Raw genomic sequence first — 18,795 nt, forward strand, 5'->3', positions numbered from 1 at the left:
TTTACCGTGGTTTTTGTTTTTTTGAGACAGAGTCTTGCTGTGTCACCCAGCTGAAGTGCAGTGGCACGATCTCAGCTCACTGCAACCTCTGCCGCCTGGGTTCAAGTGATTCTCCTACCTCAGCCTCCTGAGTAGATGGGACTACAGGTGCATGCCACCACGCCCAGCTATTTTTTTGTATTTTAGTAGAGGTGGGATTTCGCCATGTTGGCCGGGATGGACTCAATCTCCTGACCTCGTGATCCACCTGTCTCGGCCTCCCAAAGTGCTGGGATTACAGGTGTGAGCCACTGTACCTGGCCTATACTCTTTTTTATATCTTGAAGCAAAGTTGGTTACCAGTTAAAATATATTTCTTCTTCTAATGTTAAGTAAAAACATCAGGTGTTTTCATGCCGTTACTAAATTAAATGGAAATCAAAGTCCTAGTAACATGAAAATAAATTTTTTAAAAAGAATTAGGTTGGATTTTATTTTTTATAAAAGTTAACTACCTTTTCAGCAATTTGATGATTCATTTAAAGATCAATTATTTATTTTATTATAATTAGGCTTTTATTTTAGAATAATCTCTATAACATGCTTATTGATCTTAGTTTTTAAATGTTTTAGCACCTTTTCAGTGTTTGACTTATGCAGCATGCTTTGATTCTGAGGGCTTTATTTATACTTATAGAGAAAGTAAAACTCATTTTTTTTAACTTGATGAAGATAAGGTTATTTTTTCATGGTTCTTTTTATGAATTGGTGCTTGGGTACATACTACATTGCCTTATTAAATTACAATCATATATGTTAGGTTTATAAGGAACTTCAGAGATTGTCTAGTCTTCTTCCGATTCAATATAGAAATCTTGTCTAAACTTGTCATTCTGCTTTTTTTTTTTTTTTCTCTCATGGTTCACTGATGCCTTTTATTTTGAGCACAAAACCACTGGGGATCTTGCCTGTGGCCACCCCAGAGATGACACTGGAGGTTCATATTGCTCCAGACACTTGGTGGAAAGCGAGGCGAGAAAAACGATTTGTGCCAATTACGTGACTGCAAAGCTAGGGATGCCAAGAGGGCTCCAGGGAGCTTGGCTTCTGTAGAAGTTCTAAGGAAGCAGTGTGAACTCCACGGTGGTGGGCAAGGGGAGCTAACTAGCAGGGTCCCCTGCAAGTGTTGGTCGGGGGGCCTGGAGCTGCCCGAGCTGACACGAGGGGAGGAGCCTAATCAGCCAACAGGCGACTGAAGGGCTGGCCTGCCCACCGCTCAATTGGCCATGGGGTTTCTGAAGTTCCTGCCAGCAAACTTAGCCTTGCTGCCCAGCTCCTCTTCAATTCTGAGGAGCTGGTTGTACTTGGCCAAGCGCTCAGATTGGTAAGGCGCACCAGTCTTGATCTGCCCAGTGCACAGCCCCACCACCAGGTCAGCGATGAAGGTATCTTCAGTCTCCCCAAAATGATGAGACACCATAACGCCCCAACCATTGGCCTGGACCAACTTGCATGCCTGCAGGGACTCGGTCACGGAGCCAATCTGGTTCACTTTGAGCAGGAGGCAGTTGCAGGACTTCTCATTTGCAGTCTTGGCAATCCTCTTTGGGTTGGTCACTGTGAGATCATCCCCAGCCACCTGGATTCCTGCACTGGCTGTGAACTTCTGCCATGCTCCCCAGTCATCCTGGGCAAAGGGATCCTCGATAGACACCACTGGGTAGTCCTTGATGAAGGACTTGTACAGGTCAGCCAGCTGGTCAGGTGAGATGTACCTGCTGGGGACATCAGGAGACTTGAAGTCCAGGTCATACTTCCCAGACCTGTAGAACTCGGAGGCCGCCACATCCATGCCGATGACCACCTTATCAGTGTAGCCAGCTTTCCCAATTGCAGTCCTCAGCAGCTCCAGGCCTTCCTTATTCTCCAGGATGTTGGGAGCAAACCCACCTTCATCGCCCACATTGGTGGCATCTTTCCCATATTTCTCCTTGATGACATTCTTCAGGTTGTGGTAAACCTCTGCTCCAATGCGCATGGCTTCCCTAAAGTTTGCAGCACCCACTGGGAGGATCATGAACTCCTGCATGGCCAGCTTGTTACCAGCATGGGAACCACGATTGATGACATTGAATGCCAGCACTGGCAGGATGACTTTGGAGTTTCCAGCCTAGTCGGCGATGTGGTGGTACAGAGGGACTCCCTTCTCAACAGCACCGGCTTTGCAGATGGCGAGGGACACACCCAGAATGGCATTCGCACCTAACTTAGATTTATTTTCTGTTCCATCCATCTCGATCATCAGTTTGTCAATCTTCTCTTGTTCTGTGACATTCAGTTTCTTGCTAACCAGGGCAGGCACAATAGTTTTATTGATGTGCTCAACAGCCTTTGAGACACCCTTCCCCATATAGTGAGTCTTATCATTGTCCCGGAGCTCTAGGGCCTCATAGATACCAGTTGAAGCACCACTGGGCACAGCAGCTCTGAATAGACCGTTTGCGGTAAAGAGATCAACCTCAACAGTGGGATTCCCACGAGAGTCAAAGATCTCCGTAGCATGGATCTTGAAAATAGACATGGCGGATTTCTAACCGTCGGGTCTCGTCACCTGGGAGAGAAGTGGAGAGTGCTGCAAACACCGAGATGAGCGTTAAGCCGGAGAGGTCTGCGTGCTCCAGGCCCTCACAGCTTCTCTGTTTTGTTTTGTTTTTGAGATGGAGTCTCATTCTGTCACCTAGGCTAGAGTGCAATGGCATCATCTGGGCTCACTGCAACCTCCACCTCCCAGGTTCAAGCAATTCTCCTGCCTCAGCCTCTCGATTAGCTGGGATTGCAGGTGTGTGCCACCACACCCGGCTAATTTTTGTATTTTTAGTAGAAACGGGATTTCACCATGTTGGTCAGGCTGGTCTCATACTCCTGACCTCGTGATCCACCCGCCTCGGCCTCCCAAGGTGCTGTGATTACAAGCATGAGCCACAGTGCCCAACCAAATTGTCATTCTTTATCTGAGAGCTTTTTTCTATTCTTGAGGTAGTTCATGACTTACTTCTCTTCTTTATCCTTTCAGATTTTGATATAAACTATTCTTGAATTAGATAGTAAGGCTTCTGTTAAATACTTTCATCCTGGTCTTTGTGGAAGGAACTTTATCTCTTGACAGGGTCTCAATATTCATTCTTTATCAATGAAATATGAGTAGATGTTCAATAAATATTTCTTAAAGCTTTAAAAGAAGGGAGGGAGAAAAAGATCATACATCACAATCCTTGTTTCAGATAATTTATTCCCATACACATTACTTCTTTCCATATATAGTGATAAAATCTCCTACATGGGTTTGCAATGTCATTTTTCTGCCAATGCCTTCATGGTTAATAAAGCTACATTACATGTTATCTTTTCCATGCGTATTAGCAAAATTCATTATCAATTAATGTATTTAAAGGCAGCTTTCTGCCACATTATATATGTGTGCTCTGGAAACATACAATACCTCTTCATTATTCAAGTGAAATCTATATTAAACATTGAAATTCCAGTGAGAAGAAGTTGCATAACTTTCCAATTTCAGAGACAATTGTACACCTTCTTTGTTCTCTCTCCTCCCTGTTTCTCAAAACTCTTAGAACTGTGTTGTGCTAAGATAATTTGTAGACGTTGATGCTATTCTAATTGGAGCTTGTCTGTCATTTTAAATAGATTCCTTAGGAAATTTTATTCCTATCCAGCCAGTGATCCTAATAAGCAAGAGTAGTGATCTTCAAATAGGTTGGATGTACCCTGGGTGATGTATAGGATAATCTTTCATGTTCAGAAAGAAATATTTGAATGTTTAAAAATTTTTATTTTATTATTTTTAATTTCTGTTTTAGTATATTTCCCAGCACAACAGTATGGTAATACACGTACAGAGATACACAACCAAAAAGAACATGGAAACCTCTCAGCTAGCAATCCCATTTATTGGGATGGCTATATTGCATTTTCATCCCACGTTATGGTGACTGCCTCACGTAGAAATAAATTTACAATGTTTTAAAGTACCAAATACATGTCAAATAAACAAATCTGAATTTCTTGTATTTAAAAAAATACCTTTATAAATACAAATTATAATTGGTCATTAGCTAGAACTTTATAGATAAGAAATTGTGAATATCACAATTACTCATCTTTTTTGTACAGTGAAACTTCTATAATTTAAGTGAGTACTATATGTAATGTTACTGGTTAATTATCATTAGAAAGTTTTCAATAGGGCAATATGTTAAAAAATTATAGAGTCAAGATTCTCAGTCTGGTTTTATTTAGATTTTGAGAAAGATTAAGTTTTCAATAAACTGTTATTGAAAAAATTTAAGATTTATTGAAACATTGCTATTATTGTCATACCTATAAAATGTGATATAGTATGTAGCTTAAATTTTTCATAATTTTAAAGATTATAACATTTGTAATGTATGATAAATATATGATCTTGTCTCCAGAGAAATTTTACATTAATAAATTTTAGGACAAAACTTATAATTCTATGTAAGTTTATAATTCGTTGTTTTTTCCATAGTGATAAAAACAAGAGAAGAACTAAAACAGTAAAGAAAACATTGGAACCCAAATGGAACCAAACATTTATTTATTCTCCAGTCCACCGAAGAGAATTTCGGGAACGGATGCTAGAGATTACCCTTTGGGATCAAGCTCGAGTTCGAGAGGAAGAAAGTGAATTCTTAGGCGAGGTATTTGGAGTTGTTTTAAAGTTTACACTATTCATGTTATTCTGATTACTTCAGTACAATTATATATATATAGAATATCTGCAAAAGTAGGCACAGTTTCTTTAATGGAATAAATTTCAGCTACTGCTTTGGGACAAAACTTGATACTATAGAAAACAGTGGCTCTATATATTCTGACAATTTTTACATGTTTGTTCTTATTTTAAAACTCTGTGTTGAATGATAAAAGGTTTGTATTTCACAAATATATTCTTTTGTTTTATAGTGATGTGTATATCTTGGTAGTTTACTGAATAGACTATACCACTAATAAGTAGTTAAACCATTTGTTTATGGATTATTTTCAAGCCCTACAATGTAACCGATCCTTCAAAGGTAAACAAGGAATGTTACTTACTTCAAGGAATTTACAATTCACTGGTGATACAGACACATGAATAGCAATTAGACTATAGCATCCCAATTGCTATGAAGGGGAAAATGCAATAGGAATACTTAATTGCTGTGCACAGGAGGGCAGGTAGTCAAAGGAAGTCTTCACCAAGAGAGAGGAATTTTGCAAATTCAAGGGGAGCGAAATTCCTGCAGAGGGAATAAGAAGACATCAGGTGTGCAAAGATCTTGGTCAACTGCATTGAAATTGGAAGGGAATGTGGTAAGAAATGAAGTTTGAGGCTTAAACTGAGACCAGAGCATGTCTCTTAATATATAAACAAATTTGGAGTTATCCGGTGGATAATGGGAACCAATGACCAATAACCAATTCTGTTTCCCAACTCTGTGGAGTCTTGCTTTGTCACAGTGGCATAGTCATAGCTCACTGCTGCCTGAACTCCCGGGCTCAAGTAATTCTTCTCCCTCAGCTTCCCAAGTAGCTGGGCCTATAGGCACCTACCACCATGCCCTGCTAATTTTATTTTTTTGTAGGGATGGGGTCTCATCATCTTGCACAGTCTCATATCCTCTTTAAAAAGAAAATGGTTGGATCGTACTTGAGAAAAATATTTCCAGCTGTAATGTAGAGAATTGTTGGAGAGGGGAAAGATGGGAGGAAATTATCCAGCTATTAGCATGCAATTCACTTTCAGTCTTTTTAGTGTGGTTGGTATTTCAGTTCATTTTTACGCTGCGGATAAAGATATACTGAAGGATGGGAAGAAAAAGGGGTTTAATGTACTTACAGTTTCACATGGCTAGGGAGGCCTTACAATCATGGAGGAAGGCAAGGAGGAGCAAGCCACTTATGCAAATTTCTGCTGCTGGCTTGAATTTCTCCTCAGAAAATGGGATTTTTTTTCTATCACATTGTCAGGCTGCAAGTGCTTTTATGCTCTGCTTCCCTTATAAAACTGAATGCTGGCTCAGTGTGGTGGCTCATGCCTATAATCCCAACACTTCGGGAGGCTGAGGTGGGAGGATCACAAGGTCAAGAGATCAAGACCATCCTGGCCAACATGGTGAAACCCTGTCTCTACTAAAAATACAAAAATTAGCTGGGCATGGTGGCGCACACCTGTAGTCCCAGCTACTCGGGAAGCTGAAGCAGGAGAATCACTTGAACCCAGGAGGCAGAAGTTGCAGTGAGCCAAGATCATGCCTCTGTGCTCCAGCCTGGCAACAGAATGAGACTTCGTCTCTAAATAAATAAATAAATAGCTAGATAAATAAATAAATAAATAAAAACAAATGGCTTTAACAGAACCCAAGTCACCTCTTGACTGCTTTGCTGCTTCAATATTTGTTCTACCAGATATCCTAAATCATCTCCCTCAAGTTTAAATTGAGACAAATTGAGCTTTGTCTCCCTCCACAAATCTCTAGGGTGGGGTAAGATGCCACCAGTCTCTTTGCCATAGCATAACAAGAATCACTGTTGCTCCAGTTCCCAACAAATTCCTCCTTTCCATATGAGACCACCTCAGCCTGGACTTTATTGTCCATATAGCTATCAGCATTTTGGGCAAAGTCATTCAACAAGTTTCTAGGAAGTTCCAAACTTTCCCTTATTTTCCTGTCTTCTTTTTGAGCCCTCCAAAGTGTTCCAACCCCTGCCTGTTACCCAGTTCCAAAGTCGCTTACACATTTTCGGATATCTATTCAGCAGCATCCCACTCTATTAGTACCAATTTACTGTATTAGTTCGTTTTCATGCTGCTGGTAAAGACATACTCGAGACTGGGAAGAAAAAGAGTTACAGTTCCACATGGCTGGGGAGACCTCACAATCATGGTAGAAGGCAAGGAGGAGCAAGTTATGTCTTACATAAATGGCAGCAGACAAAGAGAGAGAGCTTGTGCAGGAAAACTCCTCTTTATAAAATCATCGGATCTCATGAGACTTACTATGAGGAGAACAGCACAAGAAAGACCCACCCCCATTCTTCAGTTACTTCCCACTGGGTCTCCCACAACACAAAGGTATTATGGAAGTTAAAATTCAAGATGAGATTTGGGTGGGAACACAGCCAAACCATATCAGTTGGTTTTTCTGAGTAAATTAAATGGTAATCTCATGGGAAAAACAACAATCTATAGAAATATTGAAGTGAGTGTTGTCAGCTAAGGAACCAAAGAAAGATAAAACTAAAAACTCTTCTATGACCCTTGGGAAGAAGGGTCACACAGTTGTTAGGAGCAGATACTCTGGAGCTTGCTGCCTGGGTTTATATTCCTGGCACTACCACTTCTTAGCCTTGTGTCTTTGAACAAGTTATTTAACCCATCCTTGCATCAGATTTTTCTTCAGCCAAGTGGGAATAATACTAGTATGCAACTCAGGGTTAATATGAGGATTAAATAAGTGTGTTGTATTGTGTGTTTGTAATTCTTTGGAACATAGTACCTATAATTTTGAAAATAGCTAGGGAAAATTTAGGAAGAGTGAAATAAGTCCAGGCATGGTGGCTCACACTTGTAATACTAACTCTTTGGGAATCTGAGACAGGAGGATAGCTTAAGACCAGGAGTTCAAGACCAGCCTGGTAACACAGCAAGACCCCCATGTATAAAAAAACCAAAAAAGTTATTAGCCAGGCATCGTGGTACATACAGTAGTCCCAGCTACTCAGGTGGCTGAGATGGGAGAGTTGCCTTACCCCAGGTGTTTGAGGCTGCAGTTAACTATGATTGCACCCCTGCACTCCAGGCTGGGTGACAGATCAAGACCCTGTCTCAAAAACAAAAAAGAAAAAATGAAATATTAACTTGGCTGTGTTGCTTCTTTATCTCCCTTAGGTAAATAGTAATTTATCTTTATGTGGCAGTTCTTGTAAACACAACCACAAACACTGTCATATTTGCACAACATCCAAAAAAAAAAAAAAAAGATGTTAATTTCTACAGACAGATATTTTGGGTAAATTTTTTAAATATTCCTGTAATAAAATTTATAATATGGTTCATATTTAAAATCCATTCTTGGTTTTTTTTTTTCTTTTCTTGTTTTAAATCTTTAACAGGTGGTGTGGTAAATATAGAATTTTAAATAAGACATGCTGATTCAGATTACACCTCTTTCACTTACAAGCTGGTGTGCCCTTAGACAAGTTCTTTTAACCTTTGTTAGCCTTGGTATTTTTGTTTATGAAAATTAAACAATAAGACGAAGCTAGTAGTTTTTTAATAATTATGACAAATAATAGGCACATCCTTATAACACAGTAAGGATTTCAAATTTGTTTTTCTCTTCCCATTTAAGAGTTCTTGTAAATGTTAATTTTTTTAACTTTCATTTTAAGTTCAGGGATACATGTGCAGGTTTGTTACATAGGTAAACATATGTCATGTATCGTGCAGTTGTTAGTTGTGCAGATTATTTCATTACCCAGGTATTATGCCTATTACCAATTAGTATTTTTCCTGATCCTCTTCTTCCTCCCACCCTCTACTCTCCAATAGGCCCCAGCATGTGTTATTTGCCTCTGTGGGTCCATGTGTTCTCATCTCACTTAAAAGTGAGAACGTGCAGTGTTTGGTTTTCTGTTCCTGCATTAGTTTGTTAAGGTTAATGGCCTCCAGCTCCATCCTTATCCCTGTGAAGGACATGATCTTGTTCTTATGGCTGCATAGTATTCCATGGTGTATATGTACCATAATTTTCTCCAGTTTATCACTGACGGACATTTAGGTTGATGCTAAATAAAAATGCTTTTTAACTTCTAAAATGATATACAAATATTAGTTATTATTACTCATTTATAATGAAAAGTGTTATTTTTGTAATTGTAAATTTAATAGCTTCTAGTAGTGGGTAGTCAAGGGTCAACAAAATAAATGTCTTAGATATTTAAAACTATTAAGTCACTAAGAAGTTATAAAAGTTTTATTGTCAAAAACATATTGACAATTTTACAATATCTAAATGACCTTGCTTTTTATATAATAGCATTACTATTATAATTATTACTATAGAAGTTATAGGACCATTTAATGTAATTTCTTTATTATTGATATAACTGTCCTTTGTCTCTTGGGTTTGTAGATTTTAATTGAATTAGAAACAGCATTATTAGATGATGAGCCACATTGGTACAAACTTCAGACGCATGATATCTCTTCATTGCCACTTCCCCACCCTTCTCCATATATGCCACGAAGACAGCTCCATGGAGAGAGCCCAACAAGGAGGTTACAAAGTAAGTTTTAGTAAAATTTTTCATGTTTTTATTGAATTTTCCTAATCTTGAGTAATATATATGATACAGAACTGGAAGATATCATTGTGGATATTAATAGGAGTTTGTTCATGTTTCCATAGTTATTACTACTAAAATAAGGTTGTACCCATAATATTCACCTATCACAATGTTAAAAACCTTTATATTTCCATTTTGGATGATATGACACCAAATAAACACATTTACATTTAAATCTTAGTGCTTAGAATCCTAAATATAAGAATAAAATAGCTAATATGATTTTAGTCACATAACAATATACACAAAATTATTATTTCCTCCTTTATTATTCTAGATATTTTATGAATATGAAGTATACCAAGTATAGCATAGTGGATGAAAATGTGAACTTTAACTTCAGACTACTCCGAGTTTAAATATTAATTCTTATACTTCAGAACTGTATGTCTTGTGGCAGATCATCTCTCTATTCCTCACTTTCTTCTTTTATAAAAGGGAAATAATAATACCTGCATTACAGGGTAGTTATAAGAATTAATTAGTCTCAAGAATATAAACTGATATTATTATTATTGTTATCATTATCATCATGTACATTTTTCCCTGGATTGTACAGCTTGAAATATGAAATAGAATTACATTATTACAGAGATGCTTCAAATAAACTCAGAAATATTTTTCAGATTGAAAGATGACATTTTAGGCTCTTTGCCCCTAAATCTCAGGTCATTATTTTTCTAATGAATCTATTACTGGAAACTAAGGTGTATGCATACTGTTTTGCATAGTATTCATGGGGTAGTTATATTTTTATGGAGGCAGCATGCTCCAGCTTTAGTAAACTTTTTGTCAAGTTCTGCCAGGACTGATTGACATTAACCAAAATTTAGAAGTATAAATTTATAAGCACATATGCCATGTCATTTATTAATCATTGGAAGTATAGCTGGCAATTTAACAAATGAGTTTCACCTATATGGATCATACCCTTCTGCTGAATAGAATAATGCATTATATATATTAGAAGGCTGCTTGATTATTAGAGAATTAGAGCTAAGGATTGATCTTATGGTATACTTAGTAGTCATAGGAAAGCCTAGAGACTTATCTTCACTCCTTTTTAAAATAATGTCTCTTTACTGGAATTTTATGTCCACTTAATACTGTATTGTACCTTTGGATGGCATTAACTGAACACTAATTCTACAGCATTAACTTCTTTCAGCCTCCCCACACAGTAAACACTCACCCACTTCTATTTTCAAATGCCATTACAACATCCTTTGTTTTAATAATCATGTTACAATGAATTGTATATGAACTAATTCTATTCTTTGTGACTATTGTATCTATTCAGTATATTCTCTCTAAATAACAGTGTAGGGTGATGGGTTACCACATGATGATTATTAATATATGTAGTAACCTAATATAATTTATTACATACTGATTCTTAAAGTTTATAGGCTGCTAACACAAGCCAGCATTTCCTTTTCTTTTGGGGTTGGCCTTTTCTTCAGTTTTTATTATAATAACTAGTAGATTTGAGGACTCTCAATACCTGAAATGCTTAAATCTACCAACATTTTTCATTTTTTCCCCTCGCTAATTAGGAATAGTGGATGTGAGAAACAATGAGATCAGAGTACTGGTTAGCTGTATGTGACATGGATTTTCATGTAGTTACTATAATTTATCTTGTAGCTTTTAATATTTTTACATCCCCAAATGATCTTTCTGGTACTTAGTAATAGTATTAAATTTATCCATGAGCAATATAATGGCACCAAGTTTTACCATGCCAGTCTTGACACTGTCAGCTAACCTCTAATAATAATGTATTAATGATGTGTAAACCTGAAGATAAGTAAAACCATGTACATACACATAAAAAAAAGAAACAAAAACTAGGAAATAACATTTAAGAATAGATACAAAGCTAAAAACAACATTATGTTTGGCTAATTAGGCTAACAGGATATATGAATCATAATAGAAGGTACAAGTCAGGATATGAATAAATAAATCTACTCATATTTTATAAACCTAATTGATGACAAGAACCTCCTTAAGGGTTTTTCTTCATCTAGTGGATAAGTAATTATGTTTATTTATAAGTATGTATCATATATAGATGAACAGTTATCATTAAAAGTATGTAATTCCCATTTGGGGAATTACACTGGAATACAATGAACAACTCTGTGCCCAAATGGTAAACAACGTGGATGACATAGATAAATTCCTGGATAGCCACAAATTAGAGAAACTGACCCATAAAAAGTTATAAATCTGAATAAATCTATAATAAGTAAAGAAACTGAATTAATGAATTAATAATGAAAAATCTTTGAAAAAAGAAAAGTCTAGGCTTCATTCTTTAATTTTATTAAACCTAAGAAAAATAACACTAATGTTTCTCAAATTCCTTGATGAAAAAGAGAAGGGAACACCCACCAATTCATTCTATAAGGCCAGTATTTTCCTCATGCCAAAGTCAGAGGAACATATCACAAGAAAAGGAAACTACGGGCAAATATTCTTCATGAACATACACATAGATATCTTCAACAAATTATTAATAAATGAAATCCAACAGTATATAAAAAAGATTATATACCATAATCAAAAGGGATTTATCCCAGTAATGTAGAGTTGGTTCATTATCTAAAAATCAATTAATGTAATTCAACATATTAATAGAAAAAAGAACAAAAACATATATTTCATATGTTTATTTCACATGAATATATGAAAATATGAACAAAAAGCTTTGGCAGGATTCAGTGCTTATTCACACCACAAAAAAAGTAAAATTGGCATAGAAGAGAACGTAGTAGGCCTACAAGAGAACCCTCCACAAAGTAGGCACAGAAGAAAACTTTCTTAACGTGATAAAGATACCTATGAACACCCTTTAGATGGCAAACCATATTTAATGGTAATGAATGCTTTCCCTCTAATATTGATAACTAGGAAAGGATGTCTCTTCTTATCACTGTATTCAACAGTACACTGGAGATTCTAGTTAGGACAGTGAGGAAAGAAAAATACATAAAAGGCATTCAGAATGGCGAGGAAGAAGAGAAACTGCCTTTATTCACAGATGACATGATTCTGTATGTAGAAGATTCTAAAGACCCCACACAAAACCTACTAGAATTAATAAACAAGGACAGCAAGGTCCTAAGATGCATGAACAGTATACAAGAATCTATACAGTAACATTTTGAGAAGGAAATTAAGAAAACATTTTTGACCTGGCACAGTGGCTCATGCCTATAATCCCAGCAATTTAGGAGGCTGAGGCAGGCAGATCACTTGAATTCAGGAGTTGAGACGAGCCTTTTCAGGTTATCAATATTAGAGGAAAAGCATTCATTACCATTAAATATGGTTTGTCACCTAAAAGGTGTTCATGAGTGGTCTTTATCATGTTAAGAAGGTTCTCTTCTGTGCCTACTTTGTGGAGGATTCTCATCAAGGCCTACTATGTTCTCTTCTATGCCTATTCACTTTTATTTTTAAATTATGAATGAGTATTGAATTCTTTTGGTGAAAGAATTCAAATGGTGAAACCCCATCTCTCCTAAAAGTACAACAGTTAACCGAGCATAGTGGCTGGCACCTGTAATCACAGCTACTTGGGAGGTTGAGACAGGATAATCACTTGAACTTGGAAGGCAGAGGTTACAGTGAGCCAAAATCATGCCACTGCACTCCAGCCTAGGTGACAGAGTGAGACTCCATCTCAAAAAAGACCCCCCCCAAAAAAAACCCAAAAATGAATGAATTAAATTTTACAAAGTAAGTGCAAGCTTCTANTAAAAAAAAAAAAAAAAAAAAAAAAAAATCACAAAACATTTTTCAGAGAAATGAAAAAAATATAAATAAATGGAGATGTATTCCACATGCATGAATTAGAAGACCCAGCATTATTAAGATGGTAGCTGTTGCCCAAATTAAACCCAATTTCTATAAAAATTAAGATTAAACCCAACTTCTATCAAAATCTAAGCAGGATATTTTGCTGAAATTAATAAGCTGATTCTAACCTTTATATACAAATATATAAGATCCAGAATAGCCAAAACAAATCTTGAAGATGTATATTACCTCATTTCCATATTTATTATACAGCTACAGTAATTGCAATGGTGTAATACTGGCATAATGATAGATCTATAGATAAATGGAACCTAATTTAGAATTCAGAAATTATATTCATGATCAATTGATTCTCAACAAAGGAACCAAAGCAATTCAATGGGGGAAAATAGGGTTTTTTTTTTCTAATAATGCTGGAACAATTGAATATCCACATACAAAATAGTTAATTTAGACCTGACCTCACACTATACACAAAAATTAACTTAAAATGGATAATAGACCTAGCTGTAGAAGTAAAGACTATAAAAGACTTAGACGAAAACGTAGGATAAAAATCTTCATTTCTTTGAGTTAGGCAGAGTTTTCCCCAAAACAACACCAAAAGCTTGATTAATAAAAAATAATACATTGGACTTCATCAAAATGTAAAACATTTGCTTCTGAAGACATCATCAAGATTTTTTTAAGAGCTTCAGGCTGGGAGAAAATACAGTCATCTGGCACTTAATGACCAGGTTACTTTCTGAGAAATGTGCCATTGGAAAATTTCATCTTTGTATGAACATCATAGAGGAGTGCACTTACACAAGCCTAGGTGGTATAGCCTACTGTAAACCTCAGAAAGATGGTATAGTCTGTGGCTTGCAGGCTGCAAACCTGTACAAGCATGTTACTATGCTGAATACTGTAAGCAGTTATAATTAATAAGTATTAGTTTATCTAAATGTATCTAAATATAGAAAAGGTACAGTCAAAATATGGTTTAAAAGATTAAAAAATGATATACCTGAATAGGGTACTTATCATAAGTGGTGCTTGCAGGACTGAAAGTTGTTTAGGGTGAGTCAATGAGCAACTTGGTAAGTGAATGTGGAGGCCTAGGACATTACTGTACACTACTGTAGACTTTATAAACATTGAACACTTAGGCTACACTTTATAAAAAATAAAGCAATTGCACTGAGACATTGTGATGGCTATGACATCAATAGGGAATTTTTTGGCTCCATCATAATTATATGGGACCACTATCTTATATACAGTTAATTGTTTACTGAAACATCATTATGCAGCACGTAATGTTTATTTGTGAATCATATATTTGACAGAGGTCTTGCATCCAAAATATATAAGGAGCCTTTAAAATGCAATAGTAAGAAGATAAATAGTGCTGTCAAAAAGTCGGCAAATACTTGATAGTCATTTGATTGAATAAAATATATAGAGGGCAGATAAGGACATGAAAAGATGCCCAACATCATTAGTTATTAGTGAAATGCAAGTTTGCTACAATTATATTACTTCACACCCACTAGAATAAATATAATAAAAAAGACAGGTGATAACAAATTTTTGCAAGGATGTGGAGAAATTGGAACCCTCATCCATTTGCTGATGTAAATGTGAAATAGTACAGCCACTTTGGAAAACAGTTTGGTCTTTTGTTAAAAAGTTAAAAATAAATTTACCGTATGACCACCAATTCACCTTCAAGAGAAATGAAAATGAATGTTCACTGAAAGACTTGTACATGAATGTTTATAGCAGCATTATTCATAATGATTTAAAAGTAGAAATAGTCCAAATATTCATCAACAAGTGAATGGATAATAAAATGTGGTATATCTGCACAATTGATTACCATATATAATAAGAAAGAAGATACTGCTACATACTACAACATAGTCAAACTTCAAAAATATTATGCTAAATGAAAGATGCCAGATGCAAAAGGCCATGTGTTATATGATTCTATTTATATAAAATGTACAGAAGTGACAAATCTACCAAAACATATTAAGTTAGCAGTTGGCTGTAAGTAGCAATAGACAGTGACTGAAAATGGGTATGAGCAATCTTTTGGGGGTGAAGGAGATATTCTAACATTAGATTGTAGTGATGTAACACAAATTTTAGAATTTGCTGAAAATTTTGAACTGTATACTTAAATATTTATGTTTTATATAAATTATACTTTAATTTTAGTGAGGAGTGGTGGCCCACACCTATAATCTCAGCACTTTGGGAGGCTGAGATGGGAGAATTGATTAAGCTTAAGAGTTTGAGACCAACCTGGACAACATAATGAGACCTCATTTCTACGAAAAATAAATAAATTTAGCCAGGCTCAGTGGCATGCACCTGCAGTTCCAGCTACTTGAGAGGCTGAGTTGGGAAGATGACTTGAGCCTGGGAGGTCGAGGCCGTAGTGAGCCATGATCACACCATTGCACTCCAGTCTGGGCAACAGAGCGAGACTCTGTTGTAAAAAACAAAAAGAAAGAAAGAAAAGAACATTCAGTGATAAAACTACAGAATAGATACAATCTCAATTACAGTAAGAGATTTTTGTACTTATATCAACATTTATAGAACAAATAGAAAGCTTGAAGCCTCTGTCTGACATTTACAAAACACTGCAAAACAGAAAACATCTTCTCTTCTAGTGCTTTGAGAACATTCACTAAGGTAGACCTTAATCCTACCAAAACAAATATTGATAATATTTGTTTAACAACAAATATTAATAAATTTGAAAGTACTCAAGTCAAAGTGTGTTATCCGATCACAACAGAATTAAATTAGAAATCAATATCAGAAAATATCTGGACAATCTTGAAATATTTGCATATGAAACACTTCTAAATAACCATGAATCAAAGGAGAAGTAAGAAAGGAAATTAAAAATTATTTTGAACTAAATGAAATGAACACCTAATGTATCAAAATTCATGGGATACAACTAAAGCAGAACAGTGGGGAAATGTATAGCTGTAGCATTAAGCACACATATATATGTGTGTGTGGGCATATAAATGTGTAGCATTTAGCATCCATATATATATATACATATATATATATATATATATTTTTTTTTTTTGAGACAGAGTCTCATGCTGTCACCCATGCTGAAGTACAGTGGCACAATCTCAGCTCACTGTAACCTTCGTCTCCTGAGTTCAAGCGATTTTCCTGTATCAGCCTTCCAAGTAACTGGGATTACAGTCAAAGCCAGGAGTGGTGTCTCACACCTGTAATCTCAGCAGTTTGGGAGGCTGAGGGGAAAGAACTAACTGAGCTTAAGAGTTTGAGACCAACATGGACAACATAATGAGACCCCATATCTACAACGGAGTGGTGGTAGCCGACCACCATGCTTGGCTAATTTTTAAATTTTTATTAGAGACAAGGTTTTACCTTGTTGGCCAGGCTGGTCTTGAACTCCTCAACTCAGGTGATCTGCCCACCTCAACCTCCCAAAGTGCTGGGATTACAGGCGTGAGCCACCACGCCTGGCCACACATATTATTAATACCAAAAATCGTCTCAAATCAGTGGCATGTTTTCACCTTAACAAACTTCAAAAACAAGAGCAAAATAGACTCAAATTAAGTAGAAGGGAATAAAAGTCAAAACAGAAATAAAAGAAATAAAGACAGAAAATCAATTGAGAAAATAAATGAAACCAAAGGTCGAGCTATGAAAATATCAATATAATTAATAAGCCTTTAGGCAGAATGGTCAGCAAAAAAAAAAGACAGAAGACAAATTATCAACATCAGGAAAAAGACAGGTGATATCGCTACACATTCTGCAAATATTAAAAAGACAGTAAGGGAAAACTGTGAGTAACTTGATGCAAATATATTTGACAACCTAGATGAAATAGAAAATTTCCTTGAAAGACACAAACTTGAGGCTCTTTCAAGAAGAAAGAAATAACTTGAATAGCCCAATATCTATCTGAGAAATTGAATTTGTAGCTAAAATTTTCCCTCAAAAAAAGTTTAGGCCCAGATGACTTTATCAACAAAGTCTGCCAAACATGTAAGAGTGATACAATACCAATTCTTTACAAACTCTTGCAGAATATTATAAAGTTGGGAATGCTATCCAGCTCATTTTATGAAACAAACATTACTCTGATACCAACAACTAGCACATTAAAAGAAATCTACAGACCAATAAACCTCATGAAAATTTTAACAAATTTAGCATATTAAATTTAGAAATATTTTACAAAATAAAAATATAGAAAATTCACAGTACATAAAAGGGACAATATATCATGACCAAATGGATTTTATACCAGGAATGCAATGTTTGTTTAACATTTGAAAAACAAAATAATGTCACTCACGATATTAAACTAAAAAAGAAAAAAAATTATCATCATCTCAAAAGATCATCTCAAGAAAAAGCATTTGGCAAAATCCAATGTTCAGCCCTGTAAAAGACCCTAAGCAAAGAAGAATAGAAAGGAACTTTCTCAAGTCAATAAAGAACACGTATCAAACCCTACAGCTAAATCATAGTGGTGAAAGTCTGCATTCTTTCCTCCCAAGGTCACAAACGAGAAAAAGATGTCTGCCCTCCCAGCTGTTATTGTTATAATTGTGGTTCTAGCTTGTACTGTAAGGCAAGAAAAATCAAATGCATCCAGATTGAAAAAGAAGAAAAAGGGTCTTTATTTGCATGCATGTTCATCCATATAGAAAGTCAGATGGGATCTATACAAAAACCATTTTAAGAAATGAATCTTTCAAGGTCACTATATATAAGATCAAGATACAATATCAATTATTTCTATGTAACAGCAATAAACAATTAAAAATGGAAAAATACAGTGCCACATCAAAAAGTCAATCTACTACAAGCAAGCAGTCTTTCTCCCTGGGATGCAAGATTGGTTCAACATGTACAAATCAATAAATGTGATTCATCCTGTAAACAAAACTAAATTCAAAAATCACATAATGACTTCAACAGATGCAGAAATGGCTTTCATTAAAATTCAACATTCCTTGATGTTTAAAACTCTCAATAAGCTAGTCATTGAAGGAACATACCTCAAAATAATAAGAGCCACCTATGACAAACACTTAGCCAGTATCATAGTGAATGGGCAAAAGCTGGAACCATTTCCCTTGAAAACTGACACAAGACAGGGATGCCATCTTCTCACCACAGCTATTCAACATAGTATTGGATGTTCTGGCCAGAGCAGTCAGGCAAGAGAAAGAAATAAAAAGCACCCAAATAGGAAAAGAGGAAGCCAAACACTCCCTGTTTGCAGATGACATGATTCTTATCTAGAAAACCCCATAGTCTCTGACCAAAAGCACCTTGAGCTGGAAAACAACTGCAGGAAAGTTTCAGGATACAAAATCAATGTATAAAAATCAGGGCCGGGCGCGGTGGCTCACGCCTGTAATCCCAGCAGTTTGGGAGGCCGAGGCGGGTGGATCATGAGGTCAAGAGATCGAGACCATCCTGGTCAACATGGTGAAACCCCGTCTCTACTAAAAATACAAAAAATTAGCTGGG

General features: G+C 35.9%; 2 protein-coding genes across 50 annotated transcripts in view; one reads left to right on the forward strand and one right to left on the reverse strand.

The window, feature by feature from the left end:
- Positions 1 to 18,795, forward strand: part of RIMS2 (regulating synaptic membrane exocytosis 2) — a 688,984-nt gene that overhangs the window by 371,590 nt on the left and 298,599 nt on the right. For all 49 annotated transcript variants that reach the window (XM_037738660.1, XM_037738699.1, XM_037738669.1 and 46 more), the window contains 2 exons: positions 4,550 to 4,721; positions 9,201 to 9,354. In XM_037738660.1, the coding sequence (XP_037594588.1) occupies positions 4,550 to 4,721; positions 9,201 to 9,354 (326 nt within the window). The remainder of the gene's footprint in view (positions 1 to 4,549; positions 4,722 to 9,200; positions 9,355 to 18,795) is intronic.
- Positions 898 to 2,672, reverse strand: LOC108304672 (alpha-enolase-like). The gene has a single exon (XM_037738701.1). It carries the CDS (start codon positions 2,066 to 2,068, stop codon positions 1,256 to 1,258), a length of 813 nt encoding a protein of 270 aa, XP_037594629.1. The 5' UTR covers positions 2,069 to 2,672; the 3' UTR covers positions 898 to 1,255.

Source organism: Cebus imitator, unplaced genomic scaffold (genome assembly GCF_001604975.1).
Source record: "Cebus imitator isolate Cc_AM_T3 unplaced genomic scaffold, Cebus_imitator-1.0 Scaffold56, whole genome shotgun sequence".
Lineage (NCBI taxonomy): Eukaryota > Metazoa > Chordata > Mammalia > Primates > Cebidae > Cebus > Cebus imitator.